General features: G+C 34.2%; 1 protein-coding gene across 1 annotated transcript; it reads left to right on the top strand.

Annotated features, from left to right (window-relative positions):
* The first annotated feature begins 10,197 nt into the window (after positions 1 to 10,197).
* LOC149173356 (uncharacterized) lies at positions 10,198 to 14,606 on the top strand. Its single transcript, XM_089424574.1, has 4 exons — positions 10,198 to 10,802; positions 10,970 to 11,329; positions 11,497 to 13,953; positions 14,047 to 14,606. The coding sequence occupies exons 1-4, from the start codon at positions 10,256 to 10,258 to the stop codon at positions 14,505 to 14,507; spliced, it is 3,825 nt and encodes a 1,274-aa protein (XP_089280700.1). The 5' UTR covers positions 10,198 to 10,255; the 3' UTR covers positions 14,508 to 14,606.
* Positions 14,607 to 15,156: the final 550 nt, after the last annotated feature.

Below are 15,156 nucleotides of genomic sequence, written 5' to 3'. Positions count from 1 at the left end.
TTGAGCTTTTAGTTTGGTAACTTCTTCTTTGAAAGCACATTCCATTTTGTTCAATAGATCTTTTTGATCTTTAATTTTGTCTGTAAGTCTTCTAAATACTGCCTCTATTTGATATTTTTCTTGCTCACCCATAAGAGCAAATTCAGTTGCTTCACTATCACTTTCATCATCTTGACATGGATGGAAACCAAAGGATACCCAATTCATACCTGATAAATCTTGTTCATCTTCATTCTGAAGAGATTCTGAACTTGAAGTGCTTCTTCCACATAATCCCCAATCGATTCTCCCACTGTCATAGTTTTTTTGAGATGTCTTCTTCTTCTTAGGTGCTTTCTTCTTAAGCTTATTTCCCATAGTTCCACGGATCTCCTTCAAGCGATCAAGCTTCTACCAAAGGACCTGCTCTAATACCAATTGTTGGAAATAATACTGAGAGGGGGGGGTGAATCAGTATTATCAAATCAATAAAACTTTTTCATTTCCATACTTAGATACATATACGCTACTTCAGTTAATGGAACCCGCGTGTATACGCAACTGTGTCTAATGCAACTAGCGTATATCCATAATACTTATGAATCAGTTAATCCATTAAATGTTGATCTTTAGTTAGAGCATCAGAACTTCATTAACCATATGTATAGAAAGCGGGAGCAGTAAAACAGAACAGAACATCACACACATGAACACCATGATATAGGGTGGAAACCCAATGTGGGTGAAAACCACCTGTTGCAAGTCATCTCTATCTTCTTTCAATAAGATACTTCATTTTACAATATTTTGTACTGGTGCAGTCCTTTACGAGTACGTAGGCTGCAACCTGCAGAGGGATACAACCCTCTCTCATTTTCCAGACTCTCCTGGATGGGAGCTACAACCCCCTTAGCTTTTGTACTAGCTGATCCATTTACTAGTACGTAGGTGCCTGCCTACTGAATGCTCCAATCTTCACTTGTTCTCTAGCTGCTACTAGAAGGGAGCTTCTACCCCCTTTTCTCTTGTACTAGCTAATGTACTAGTACGTAGGCGCCGGCCTACAATCTCATTTCATCCTCCAGGGACCACATTTCATACATTTTCAGACTGGATACTCCTGAAGCACAACAATATAATCTAAAGGCCACGTTTCATCAAATTTTCATATTGGACCCATAACTATCATTCAAGCTCAAAACAATCACTACTAGCATCATCAATTTCTGAATCACTGAAACCCTGTCAACAACACAGTCACCAGAACACAGAGTAGACATAGAACTCTGCAATAACAATCAAAACCAACTGTATCATCAAAATCATGCATCAGAGTGCATACACTACTTAGAAGTGTTGAACTTGCGTGTATACGCAACTTCATCAATGTGAACCGGCGTATATGTCATTAATTACTTCTTCATAACTTCGCTGCACTTCCTGACTTCAGACATAACCAGATCATTACATATACAAGGATAATATATGTGTTAGCACCCAGATCTAGTCCATCAGATCACATAAATATGAGTCATTATGATCCTGATCCAATATTAGTTCTCATCCATCAATACTGAAGCTAAACACAATCAACCAACCAAGATATGCAGGATACTGACACCTTTAAATTGTCATCAACAACCAAAACTACCTGTAACCTTAAACATCATAGCTCAGATGGTATACGCTACTACAATGAACCAAACCTGCGTACATACGTGCTTACACCAAGGCCAACCAATGTACAAATCTATAAATATTCAGTCATGACTTGCAACGATTTCAAACTTAAGTTATACCCAGTTCAGATCATTACATGTGTCAGTATACAGATCTAGAATAAACATAATCAACCATATAGAGATAGTTCATTTCAAACCATTTTATCACGATCTATCCTTAGATCTTGTTCTCCATCAACCGGTGAGATCCCTCCATAGCTCAGATCAAGCAATGCATCATCAACATAACCTGCATACTGGATCTCATGCTTCATCAGATATTCAAGTCTTCTTCAATCCGCTTGCCTAATGATCTTCTTCTCCTTTTATAGTCTTAGGCCTTATTCAATACCACGGTCCAAAACCATAATAAAACAATACCATGGACCCAATACTTGGGATCAACACTTCTGACAAGATACCATGGTCCAAAACCATAGGTTCAAATATCGAGGACTAACTACTACGGACCAAAAGTAAGTTCTCCAACATATACGCGCTTTTCCTTGCATGAAAGTGCGTGTATATGCATACGCGCATTTGTAATTTCTAACCTACGTGTATATGCAACTTGGTCACAAATAACCCGCGTATATGTATTTTCTCTTCATTCTTGTAGTATGATCATCAATTCCTTGCTGCTGACCTTCTGCTCATCAATTCCTTGCTGCTGACCTTCTGCACTATGATTTGACATCTGTGTAATTTGCCATCAAGGACAACACTTGTCTCATAATGCCAACAATCTATCCTTCGTAATTTTTCTCTACCCAATACTTAGGAAAGTTAGGAATCCCCCTTCCTCATATTACCTTGTGTAGTTCCAACGCCTAATTAATAGTAAGAGCTCCCATTTTCTTGTGCAATCTTCAGAGAATTTCTCACCTACTACATGCAAATTCAGTACACTCACTATTATACAATAATAAATACAATTATGCCTTTTCCCTCCACTCAACTAGGCAATTCAAATTGCATGCATGACTAGGGCCATTTTTAGAAAAATTACTAGTTAACTAAGATATCAGTGAGTTAACAACAATTAAAATACTCAACTAAACTCATATTGACTCTATTCATGACTAGAGCTCAGATAATTGAGTTTCACTAACTATAACTCCACTAGATTTCTAGATCTTAGCAATCATCATGCACAACTCTACTCCTTGCCAACAAACTTGAATTGACTGACTTAACTCAGTAACTTGGCCATGTCATTCCTACTAACTACAACTCAAGTCATCCCGCTGATGTGGAAATTCCAATATCTCCATTTGACTAAGGCACAAGTCAAATGAAGGCTTTTCTTACTACAATTTAACATTTATGTCTTCATAATCGTCATTGTACTCATGCCATTATGTATATATTATGTAAAAAAAAACAAAAAACAAAAAAAACAAAATATTATTTTTCAAGCATCGGTTTCGTGCTCAAGTTGATTTGTCTTCTAGGTTAAGCATGTTCTTCATGCTTCTATGGTTTTTCAAGTCAAAAGAAAACTTGTTGAGGCAAAATCCCATTTGGGCTTCTTAAAAGAAAGAAGAAAAAGGATTTTGTTTATATTAAAAGGAATAAATTCAACCCCAGGACCATGTCATCCCTCCAAGATGATCAAGTTGGACTGCCCAAAGGGCATGACCTTTTGGTCACATGAATCGCTATAAATAGCCCAACATGCTCCTCCACTTGTAGCACAAGTTTTTCGTGGATCATATATAGTAGATATGCAAAGTTGTAGGGAAGAGGATGTGAAGTCTCCATGAAAAGACATGTGTAACTTCCTGAAGTTAATCTTTGTAATATGATGTGAATTTCAAGAAAAGATGAGACTGTGGTCTTGTAATAAGAATTATCGCAGCTCATGGACATTTTGGAGGGAAAAGCTGGTGCTTGTATGGGATAATGGTTTTAGTCTTGGGGTCTTGGATTTATCATTTGAATTTATTCTATAAGAATATAAAATATTCTTTTTGGGTTTTCCCCTTTGGAAGGGTTTTTCCCTGGCTTAGAGCCTATATTTTGTGTCTGTTGTCTTCCTTGATCTTCATGTTGTAGGCTCTCGATAATTGTTTGATGAAAATAAACTAAGAAAGAACAAGAAAAATATAATATAAGGTCACAAGAAATTATTAAGGATAAGGAGAATTGAATTAATAGTTTCCTTACTAGATTCTCCAACATGTGGAAGAAAGAAATAAAGTAATGGAGGTTTTGTCTAATGAAAAATTGCAAAATCATCGACACAACAACTAATTATTTCAATTAATGAAACAACTCATAAAAAAGTTGTTTTCACTTATATATTTTGGCTTATTAAGCTACTCATGTAGTTTTGGACTCATATATGGTTTTAGTGGAAGTTTTGTGATGGTTTTGGTGATCAACCCTCATGGACATTTTCTATGCACTTTTTTTATGGACATATTACATATATATCTTTTGCAATTATTGAATGAGAGCCAATTTCATAATTGACCATTATATGATGCATGGCTATGTGGAGAGCATATGGGATTATCATGCATGTTTTGAATTTTCCTTATGAAATATGATGGTATGATATGATGGCATATGGATGTGGGTCCTCCCTCTAACTTGAGTCATTAAATGTTCCCTATTTATTAGGAGTCTAGCATTAAAATTGTTTTCCTTCTTACATATCCAAGTTATTTTTCTAACCCGGAGTTAAAGTAAAATAAAACAGTTTTGTAGCCATCTCAAATGAAGCTTGACTACAAATACTTGCTCAAAGAAGAAAAAAGGGGAGCAAACTCTACACAAAGTATGGTATGATCTAGTTTGATTACTTCAGTTTTGGGATAATCTATTGTGTTATTTTAAGTATTTGGATCTCATAAAACTCTTGTTATGAGTCTTCTTTTAAATAGTAGTGATGAATGGAGTTCTAAAAGTCGCACTTGTTGAGTAAGGTACTTTTTACTTTGATCATTCATGATATTACAACTGTTGTATATTTTTCATATTGATAATTGACATTGTGTGTAGTAGTATAGCAATGTCCAGAAGGTCTCACTAAGCTAGCTACAACAAGGTCAATGCTTATTTATTTTTCTTTGTTATTTGCATTTGATTTATAAGGTTCGTAAACATTACCATTTGTAAAGGAGGCTCTTGTCGCGGATTATTTTAATTTGGCTAGTTTTAGTTTATTATATTTGAAAAATATTTTCAAATACACTCAATGAAGGATATATTTCTTATATTTCCATCTCGTGTCATATTTATATTGCTCATTTTCGTTACTTTCTTAATTGTAGTATTTTTTTATTATTATATATAGTATCTATTCTGTTGATAAATTTATATTTTAAACATAAAGAATGAATTTTCTGTTGAAGTTTATTCTACATGAGTGTGATTACATGTTTTGACAATTTTTCATTTGTTATGTGTTTGATATTTGCAATTTACCATTTATCAATCAATTTAGTTTTGTTTTGTTGTGTGTGTGAGTGTATTTTTGTAAGATTTGTGACATATATTTATGACTAACATAGATAAACTGATAGGACAACCAGATTGATGTTAGTTATATTCAAATGTTGGTAGTTACTTCATTGTAACATATTTCAATAACGCTATAAATTTCAAGTAACTTTCCCATATTTCTTGGTTTGTCCCACCAAGGAATGGAAAAATGTTGAGTGAATAAAATTTCTATTTTGTCCATAAAAAGAGGCATATTCTAGTTGTCAGTGGGGAATTTTTGTATGTATGTGAGTTGCTTGAAGGAAACCTACATATGTACACCAACTGCTAGAATAGAAGCAATGTATATATGGAAAACATGTGTTTTGGAAGTGTTTTAAGGAAAATTGAAGTCCGCAACTACAACACAACTGCAAGGGATTTAACTAGTAGGGCCAATGAATGCATCTTAAGTATAAGTATGGAAAAAAAATGTTATAACAATTATGTTATACAGTAGCTACTCCTTAACAAAAAAACTAGAATGTTGAGGGACTTTAGCCATTCATGAATGCTTTTTAGTGTAATACATACACATCCCTATGAATGTGTTATATCTAATTGGAAATTTGGATTTCCAATAGTTCTTAGAAAATTTCCTTTGGGGATTTCTATTTTTCCCATAATATCCATCATAGTAGTTGGTACTTCAAGGGATTCTTTTGTGCCAAGAAAACCCACACTTACGAGATGACTAAGGTAGTTGAGCTCATTATATTCTATATTCCTCACAATTTTCTCCTCAATAGACTCCCATAGACGACTTCTCTTACTCAGTTCAAGAAAAGCACTACCCACCTGTACAATGTCCCTACACTCTAGTCTCTACTGGGTCTTCCTCTAAACTAACATGCATGAATTATTTGTGAGTGAATATTCAGTTAACTGGTGTGATACTAGTTGATGCACTTGTGCAATAATCCACTACTAGATCTCTACTAGTTCCTCCAACGGTTAGAACTAGTTTAATTGACTATAACTCAGTTAAACTGAGTTATCTAACTGCAAATCCAATAAACTCAATTTGGGCCCCTAAAATTTAGGGATCACACTTACATGACTCCAGATAGACTTCCAACTATAATCTCCTAAGCTAACTAATTTAACTTAACTTAGTTTAAACTATTACAAGTTGTTATGAGAATAGAATTACAATTTAATTCAAGGACAAATTAAATTAGAATTTCTAGATGTTATTTTTAATATTTCTTGTTTCTATTCTCAACACTCCCTCTCAACAAGAAAGGTAATCAACTTTATCATGATCTTGAACCTTTGGAATGTTCTGCATACAACACTTATGTCTAGTGTTGTTGCTACAACAACTCCTGAAAAAAATAAAAATAAAAAAATAAAAATAAAAAAAATACAATAAATACAATAAAATAAATAAATAAAAATATCCAACATGAATCAGTATGATGTATTTGTCATTAAAGTCTCTGACTGCTACTATCTCTACCTCTTTCGACTGAGAAATATGCACTTCTTCCAACTCTTCCTTTCTGAAATGTTGTCAACTCTACTCTACGCTCTCTTGTATATGAATGCTCTAGCCTTTGTCACTTTGATCTCTGACTGCATCAACCGCCATTGATCCATCCTGCTACTATGTACTTTTGGCTCTCGTAGCAAGGTATGGTCCAAGAGATAAAACCTCTCAATGGACCCTGCGCAATTTCTTTCCTCTTGGGACTATCACTTCACATCACCCCACCTCTCACCTGGAGGTATGGTTGCATGTGTTCCCTCTCCCCAATTGGCACAAAATTTTCGCCTACTGGAGGTCTCTGCTTGAGTGGATGTCTCCACTTAGTCTCCTCTCTGCTTCTCCAATTGTGGCTTCTCCACAACTTTCTGAGGTTACTTCTTCTCTACTTGAGTGGATCTTTCCACTTGGTCTCCTCTCTACTTCTCCAATTGTGGCTACTCCACAATTATTTGAGACTGCTTATGTGGCTTCTTCTGGGGATGCATGTTGAGAGGTAATACACTCTCCCTCTCAACTACCAAGTCTATAACCTTTGCCTTGATCCTCAAGGTTTTGCATTCATCTTCTCCCTAGAGGGCATACAGGTTCTTGACTTGTCCACCAATCTATTTCACCTATCCTGTTTCGATGTGTCTAAGGAAAACCTTTCCCCTACTAAAAATCACATCATAGCGATGGTCTTCCAATACCATGATAGAAACAAGATTCTTCTCTAGTCCTAGAACATAGATCACGCTTGTTATTCTAAGAGGGGAGTCAAACTCCCTCTGGAAGGTAATTGTACCAATCCTAGTAGCACTAGACCTCCCTTGATCTCCAAAATCTATGTTCTGCTTGAGGTCTTTCTCCTCAAAATCACTAGAGAGATCTTTGTTCCCCGTCATATGGAACGAGGCACCACTGTCAAGATACCACATGCCTCCCATTATAGTTCTAGCCATGCATGAAATGAGAGTGAAATTAAGTTCAAATTGTGAAGCTAGAGCTTCACGTGCTACCGCTACTACTAGCTCCTTCTTGCTTGCTTTCTTTTATGGGAAATTTGTGGCATAGTGTCCGTGCTATGTTAGGCCCCTATACTACTAGTGTAACCCCTTATTTTTATATGCATCCCCCTTATGTATTGTTGTTCCCATGTAGTCCCCATATTGTTATTATTTTTCCCCATACACGCCCATTATTGGTATTGTTATGCCCTTACATTATTATTGTTATGTTGGTTATGATTATATTGTGACACCTTAGACTCCTATATACAAAAAGGACGTCTTGTCATTTTTATCATTAAAGGATTATTCATTTGTGTAATGTAAATAAGTTTTCACCTCGAAGAGGCTAATTTTGAAGTCATTGATCTATATTGTCTTCTATTTTCTGAGTTGGTTGCATAACATTTAGTATGCAAGCTTTGGATTCTAGGGTTTCGCTGCTTCAAACAGGTCATCAGGGAATGTTTGCTATAATGTTTTATCTATGAAGCTTCAGAAGATGAAATTGAAACCCATTTGAGTCAAAATAATTTTGAACCTCGTGACCGAACATCAAATCTTTTCTTGTTGTATTGTTCATATATATGAACTGAGGAATTTAGGATTTTTGCAGGCTTCCGAATTCCATCTCAAACATGTGACCTTGGGAAAATAGTCATAACTTTCTCTTTGAGAATCAAATTCTAATTCTATAAAGCATGACAAAAATATGACGGATGGTAGCTTGTTGGGTATAATTTTTCAGGGCCGAAGGTCGAAACAGGGACATGTGGCAGGTCGTACAAGTTCACTCTACCGAACTAGTCTATAAGCAAGGCACTATGGGAGATTGGGCATAACTCTTTCTTGGAGAATCAAATCTAGATTAGACATTTCAGGTTGGAAAGAGGACTCAGAGGGCTACCATAGGCCGAAATTTAAGAACTTGGAGATCCATCTCAATCATAAATCTACCCACAACCACCCACTGAAATATATGCATGAGAAATAGACAAAATATAAAATAATAAGACTAGAAATAAGAATTCAATTTTTTCGTGTGTGTATATATATGGGGTTGACATTGAAATATTATTTAATCTAAGATATTGAAATATTTTATTGTGGTACACACACATATAAAGTTGATATTGAAATAAATTAATTAATATGGGTATTCAAATAATTTTAATTGATATGAATATTCAAATAATTTATATCTTTTATTGAGGTAATTTTAAAAATATCAAAATTATACATCATCCTCTCATATTAAAAAGTAAAGATATAATTTTCTTTTTTACTTCTAATTATTTTATCTTTTTCTTCTTTTTTTTAATTGATATAAAACTATGTTATTTTATATGGACATTTAAATATGTTATTTATGATTGAGTGTGAGAGAAATATCTTTACCATATCTCCTTCTAACCGGTTTGAAATATTAATAATTAATAATAAAAGCAACACAATAAGAATGAGATTATAGATATTTTATAATATTTTTAATTAAAACTAACTAATATATTAATTATATTCTCTTTTTATTTAGAGAATATTTTATTTTTATTTTTATTTAAAAAAATAATGTTAATCATACTTTAAATATAAATTAAATCACACATAACCATTATATTTGGGTGTAGAATACCCCTCTATATTAATATACATAAATTTTTATTTTTTAATAACATATTATTATTTGAAAAATAAAAAAATTAAATTTAATAATTTTTTTATAAAATATTAATATAAAAGTTGAGTTGTAAATCTTTTGAAACCAAAATAAGCCATCAAATATAAGTAAGGAAATTGAGAGAGAAGAAATGATTTATTTAACCTGAATATTAACTTTGGAATAAGTTTTTTTAATAAAGAACATGACTTTTTTAATACAAACTAGACTTTATACATATGTTATAATTAACTTTTTTTAATACCAAACTGGACTTTATACATATGTTATAAATTAACTTTCTTTTAATACCAAACTAGACTTTATACATATGTTATAAATTAACATTTAAATATCAAACTAGACTTTAAACATATGTTATAAATTAATTAAATCAAAATTTAAATAGAAAATAATTTAAAAAAATAATAAATTTAAATAAAGAGTAATTACAATATTACAATCAACTAAAAGTATAAAATCAAAACTTAAATAAAGAGTATTTACACTAAAACATAAAATTAGAAAAGTGAAAATAAATTTATGCAAACGATAAATAGAAATTAGAAAAAATAAAATGGCTTAAAACGATATGTGCGTAATTGTAAAAGTACAAATAAGTGAGTGAGCCATTCTCAATTTGAATTGTAATTAACATGCAAGTTAAGTATTTTTGTTACACATGTAAATATCTTCTCAATAAAAATTATCCCTACGCCATTAACTTCATATGCTCGAAGCTCTATGGGCTCCACCATTCGTACAAGAGACGAAGTGACAGTGCGTCACCTACAATTAATTACACCTCACCTCCTCCCATCTGCCCAAACTTTCTCTATTATAAATACTCATCATTATCCACATACATATATCACTGCATTTCTCCTCCGCTGCTCTGCCCAATTTCTGCTCTCCGCATTTAAGCACCATGCCATTCCTCTGTTTTCCTTTTCCTTTTCGCATCCTGTTTTTCCTATTCATTTGCCCCTTCTCCTTCTCTACGCACTCACCTTATGACGATGGAAAATCACTGTTGGCATTTAAGAACCATATCACCTCTGATCCCCATGCTTCAATGGCCGACTGGAGCCCCGCAGTCCCCTTCTGTAACTGGACTGCCGTCACCTGCAGCCACCGTCACTTGCACAAAGTCATCTCCCTCAACCTCACTTCCAGGGATCTGCAGGGCCCGATCTCTCCTTCCCTCGCCAATCTTACGTTTCTGCATACGCTTGATCTCAGTAGCAATTTGCTCCACGGCTATATCCCACCTCAACTCGGATCCCTGTTTCGTTTGAAGACCCTCTGGCTGCACCGCAACCAATTGGGAGGGAACATGCCAAACGAACTCAGCAATTGCACAAATTTGGTTAGCTTGACACTCTCCTACAACAATCTTACTGGAAGTATTCCGCCAGAGTTGGGTTCCCTCACACATCTGCAACGGCTTGACCTGGGGTCGAACATCTTGACAGGTATAATTCGTCTTCCTTTGGAAACATGTCAGTATTGATTATTTTAGAAATTGCAAAAACAAATATCTTACTCACTGATGTCATTGTGAATTTTCAGGGAACATTCCTATTTTTTTTTGTCAAATATTTCCATTCTGACTAATTTGGGAATATATGTGAATTTTCAGGGAGTATTCCACAAGAATTGGGCATGCTTACTAGTCTCCAAGATCTTTATCTTTATCAGAATGAATTATCAGGGACAATTCCTGTTTCTTTGTCAAATATCTCCACTTTGACTCAGTTAGCTATTTCTAGCAACAATTTTATTGGTAGCATTCCACAGGAATTGGGATTGCTCTCTAGTCTCCAAATCCTTTACCTCTATGAGAATGAATTATCAGGGACCATACCACGTAATCTTGGCAATTGCACAAATTTGGTTTACCTGGCACTCTCCTACAACAATCTTACTGGAAGTATTCCGCCAGAGTTGGGTTCCCTCACACATCTGCAACAGCTTTTCCTGGGGTCGAACATCTTGACAGGTATAATTCGTCTTCCTTTGGAAACATGTCAGTATTGATTATTTTAGAAATTGCAAAAACAAATATCTTACTTTCTAATGTCATTGTGAATTTTCAGGGAACATTCTTATTTTTTTTGGTTAGATATTTCCATTTTGACTAATTTGGGAATATATGTGAATTTTCAGGGAGTATTCCACAAGAATTGGGCATGCTCACTAGTCTCCAAGATCTTTATCTTTATCAGAATGAATTATCAGGGACAATTCCTGTTTTTTTGTCAAATATCTCCACTTTGACTCAGTTGGTTATTTCTACCAACAATTTTATTGGTAGCATTCCACAGGAATTGGGATTGCTAGCTAGTCTCCAAATTTTGAATCTTTATCAGAATGAATTATCAGGGACCATACCTGTTTCTTTGTCAAATCTCTCTAGTTTGATTGATTTAGCTATTTCCACCAACAATCTCATTGGTAGCATTCCACAGGAATTGGGATTGCTCTCTAGTCTCCAAACCCTTTACCTCCGTGAGAATGAATTATCAGGGACCATACCTGCTTCTTTGTCAAATATCTCCACTTTGACTCTCTTGGACATTTCCGCAAACAATTTCACTGGTAGCATTCCGCAAGAATTGGGCCAGCTCATTAGTCTTCAAAAGCTTGATCTCTCTCAGAATGAATTATCAGGGACCATTCCCACTTCTTTGTCAAATCCCTTTAACTTGAGTTCCCTATATTTATGGGGAAATCAACTTAGTGGAACAATACCAAATTCCATTGGAAATTGTTCAAAACTAAGGGAACTCGTGCTAAGCTACAACAAGTTAAGTGGGAGCGTGCCAGTACAGTTGGGTAAACTATCCCTCCTCGAAATATTAGACTTGAATGTCAATCAACTTGGTAGTGGTAGTTCTACAACCATGTCATTTCTTATAGCCCTCACCAACTGTTCACACCTAAAAGAACTAAACATCAGAAACAATAAACTAGCAGGTGTCTTGCCTCTTCACATAGGAAAACTTTCTACCAATTTGTCTGTCTTGACATTAGCAAACAACACGATAGAAGGAAGCATCCCTCCACATATAGGCAACCTAAGCAGCCTCACCTATCTAAATTTATCTAGAAATCTTTTAAATGGTAGCATTCCATCTTTAAGAAACCTTACAAATTTAGAAAGATTGGATTTAGGAAACAACAAATTAGAAGGAAACATACCTGATGATTTTGAACAGTTACAACGACTCGGTCTCTTGGACATCAGTAGAAACTTACTCTCTGGAAAGATTCCTAATTCTCTTGCATCCCTTAAACAACTAAGGGATCTCCTCCTTCATAATAACCGGTTATCAGGAAGCATTCCTTCCAACTTAGGGAGCTGTACAAATTTGGAATTGCTTGATTTGTCTCACAATATACTCACTGGAAGCATACCTCGAGAAATTGCTGAACTTTATAATCTACAATTCTATTTGAATTTGTCATGGAATTTATTAGAAGGCTCGTTGCCCTTTGAGATTGGTAAAATTACAATGGCTCAAGCTATAGATGTTTCTGCCAACCACTTGACTGGAGCCATCCCATCTACAATTGGAAGTTGTGTTGAACTGTTTTCGTTGAATTTATCTCAAAATTCTTTCCAAGGCTCTATCCCAGATTCACTTGAAAATTTAAAAAGCCTTATGAGCCTAGATCTCTCTTCCAACTCCTTATCAGGGATTATACCACCTTCTTTGAACAAGTTGGAAATGCTTCAGTATTTGAATTTGTCTTTTAACAAACTCACTGGGGAAATTCCAAGAGGAGGACCTTTTGCAAATCTATCAATTTCCATTTCCCTAAATGGAAATCCCAACCTTTGTGGACCACAAGTATTCCAGTTATCTGCTTGTCCAACACCAAGAGGCCATCCTACAATTGTGAAAAGAGTACTATTTCCAGTCAGTGGAGTTGTTGCTTTTATACTATGTTGTTTTCTTTTGATATTCCTATGGCGAAGGAATATGCATATACAAAATATTTATGTCCCAAGAGCTATTTTCCAAAAGTTTGGGCATCAAAGGATCTCATATCAAGAGCTTCATAGAGCTACAGATGGATTTTCCGAGGCCAATTTGTTGGGAACAGGTAGCTTTGGGTTAGTTTATAAAGGAGTTTTGACCGATGGCACTCTTGTCGCTGTGAAGGTTCTTAGCTTGCAAAGTGATCAAGGTGAGAAACTTTTTAAAGGAGAATGCAATGTCTTGGGAAAAATTCAACATCGGAATCTGGTGAAAATCATAACTTCATGTTCAAACCTCCATTTCAGAGGCTTAGTGTTTGAGTTTATGCCTAATGGAAGCTTAGAGAAGCATCTGTATCCTAATATACACAACAACAATGTAGAGGTTGTGTGTGAATTGGGTTTAAGAGCACGACTAGACATTGCCATAAATGTAGCCCATGCCATAAAATATCTTCATCATGATTCTTTTGTACAAGTGATGCATTGTGATATAAACACTAGCAATGTGCTTTTGGATGAAGATATGGTAGCCCATGTAACAGATTTTGGCATTGCAAAATTAATTGGTGAAAGCTCCACTGGTTCATTATCTTCTACACTTTCTTTGAGAGGATCCGTGGGCTACATTGCCCCAGGTATGACAATTTAAGATATTACTTTCTCTTGTCTTTTTCTCATTAAAAATATTGTATGCATTGCTTTAACAAAATTTGTTGTCTTTATTGTAGAGTATGGATTAGGTGTCGCAGTGCCCTATCAAGGAGATGTTTACAGTTATGGCATTCTATTATTGGAGATTCTTACTAGAAAACAACCAACAAGTGGCATGTTTATTGGAGACCTAAACTTGCACAGTTGGGTGAACTTGGCATTTCCTGATAGGGTAAAGGAGGTAATTGACAATGACCTTTTTATTGAAGTGGGCGGTGATGACTTTGAAGAAAACAAAGTGTACAAATGCTTAGTTTCTTTGTTGCGTGTTGGTTTGCTCTGTTCAAAGCATTCACCAAATGAAAGACCAACTATGAAATTTGTAGTAACGGCTTTGGAGAGCATCAAAGAAGATTTGGTAGAAAATTCAATTACTTCTAGAGGATTGAGACGAAGCATATCCAATATGCTTAGCAATTTAAATACAACTAGCAATGATGCACCTATATCAAATGACCAAAGTTCTTCTACCTATTAGTTTGTGAAGTTAACAACAACAAAAGATTTTGAGCCTTGTCATTATTATTTCAATGACAATTTTTTTGTACTTTAACTTTCCATAAATGTATATTATCTATTTGTAATTCAAATTTCCAAATAAATTTCCATAAATATGTATTATCTATCTATAATTATTGTCCTTGGAAATAAAGTTTTTTTACAATATAATATTAAATAGATTGTAAATATGCATTTGATTTGATATATTATCCTTACTTGATGTTACTATCCTTTTTCTTGAATTAAATTATAGTCTTTTCAATTTTATATATAAAATAATTATTAGCTAAATTTGAATCTTAATTTCTAATTTAACGAATTAATTCTATCAACCATGTTTTGAGGGTAATTATTTCATTTATATTTATACTAAAGATTAAGTGTCATTACTTTTAAGATTCTTTTAATTGTTTTTAATATATTAAGATTTATGTGTCACTATTTTTAAGATTCTTTTAATTGTTTTTAATATATTAAAATTTATTTTTTTAAATGTAAAAAATAATTAAACTTTTAATTATTAAGGATGCAGAAAATAAATATATAAAACCAATTTATCTATCTTTCAACAATGTTAAATCTAATGCCTATGCCAATATCATTCACGATGGCTTTCCTTCTTCCAA

This window comes from Pinus tabuliformis, chromosome 4_2 (assembly GCF_031772625.1).
Source record: "Pinus tabuliformis cultivar Carrire ecotype Pingquan chromosome 4_2, CPIR1, whole genome shotgun sequence".
Classification (NCBI taxonomy): domain Eukaryota; kingdom Viridiplantae; phylum Streptophyta; class Pinopsida; order Pinales; family Pinaceae; genus Pinus; species Pinus tabuliformis.
The sequence above is the reverse complement of the archived record's forward strand: the minus strand, read 5'-3'. Positions and strand labels throughout refer to the sequence as shown.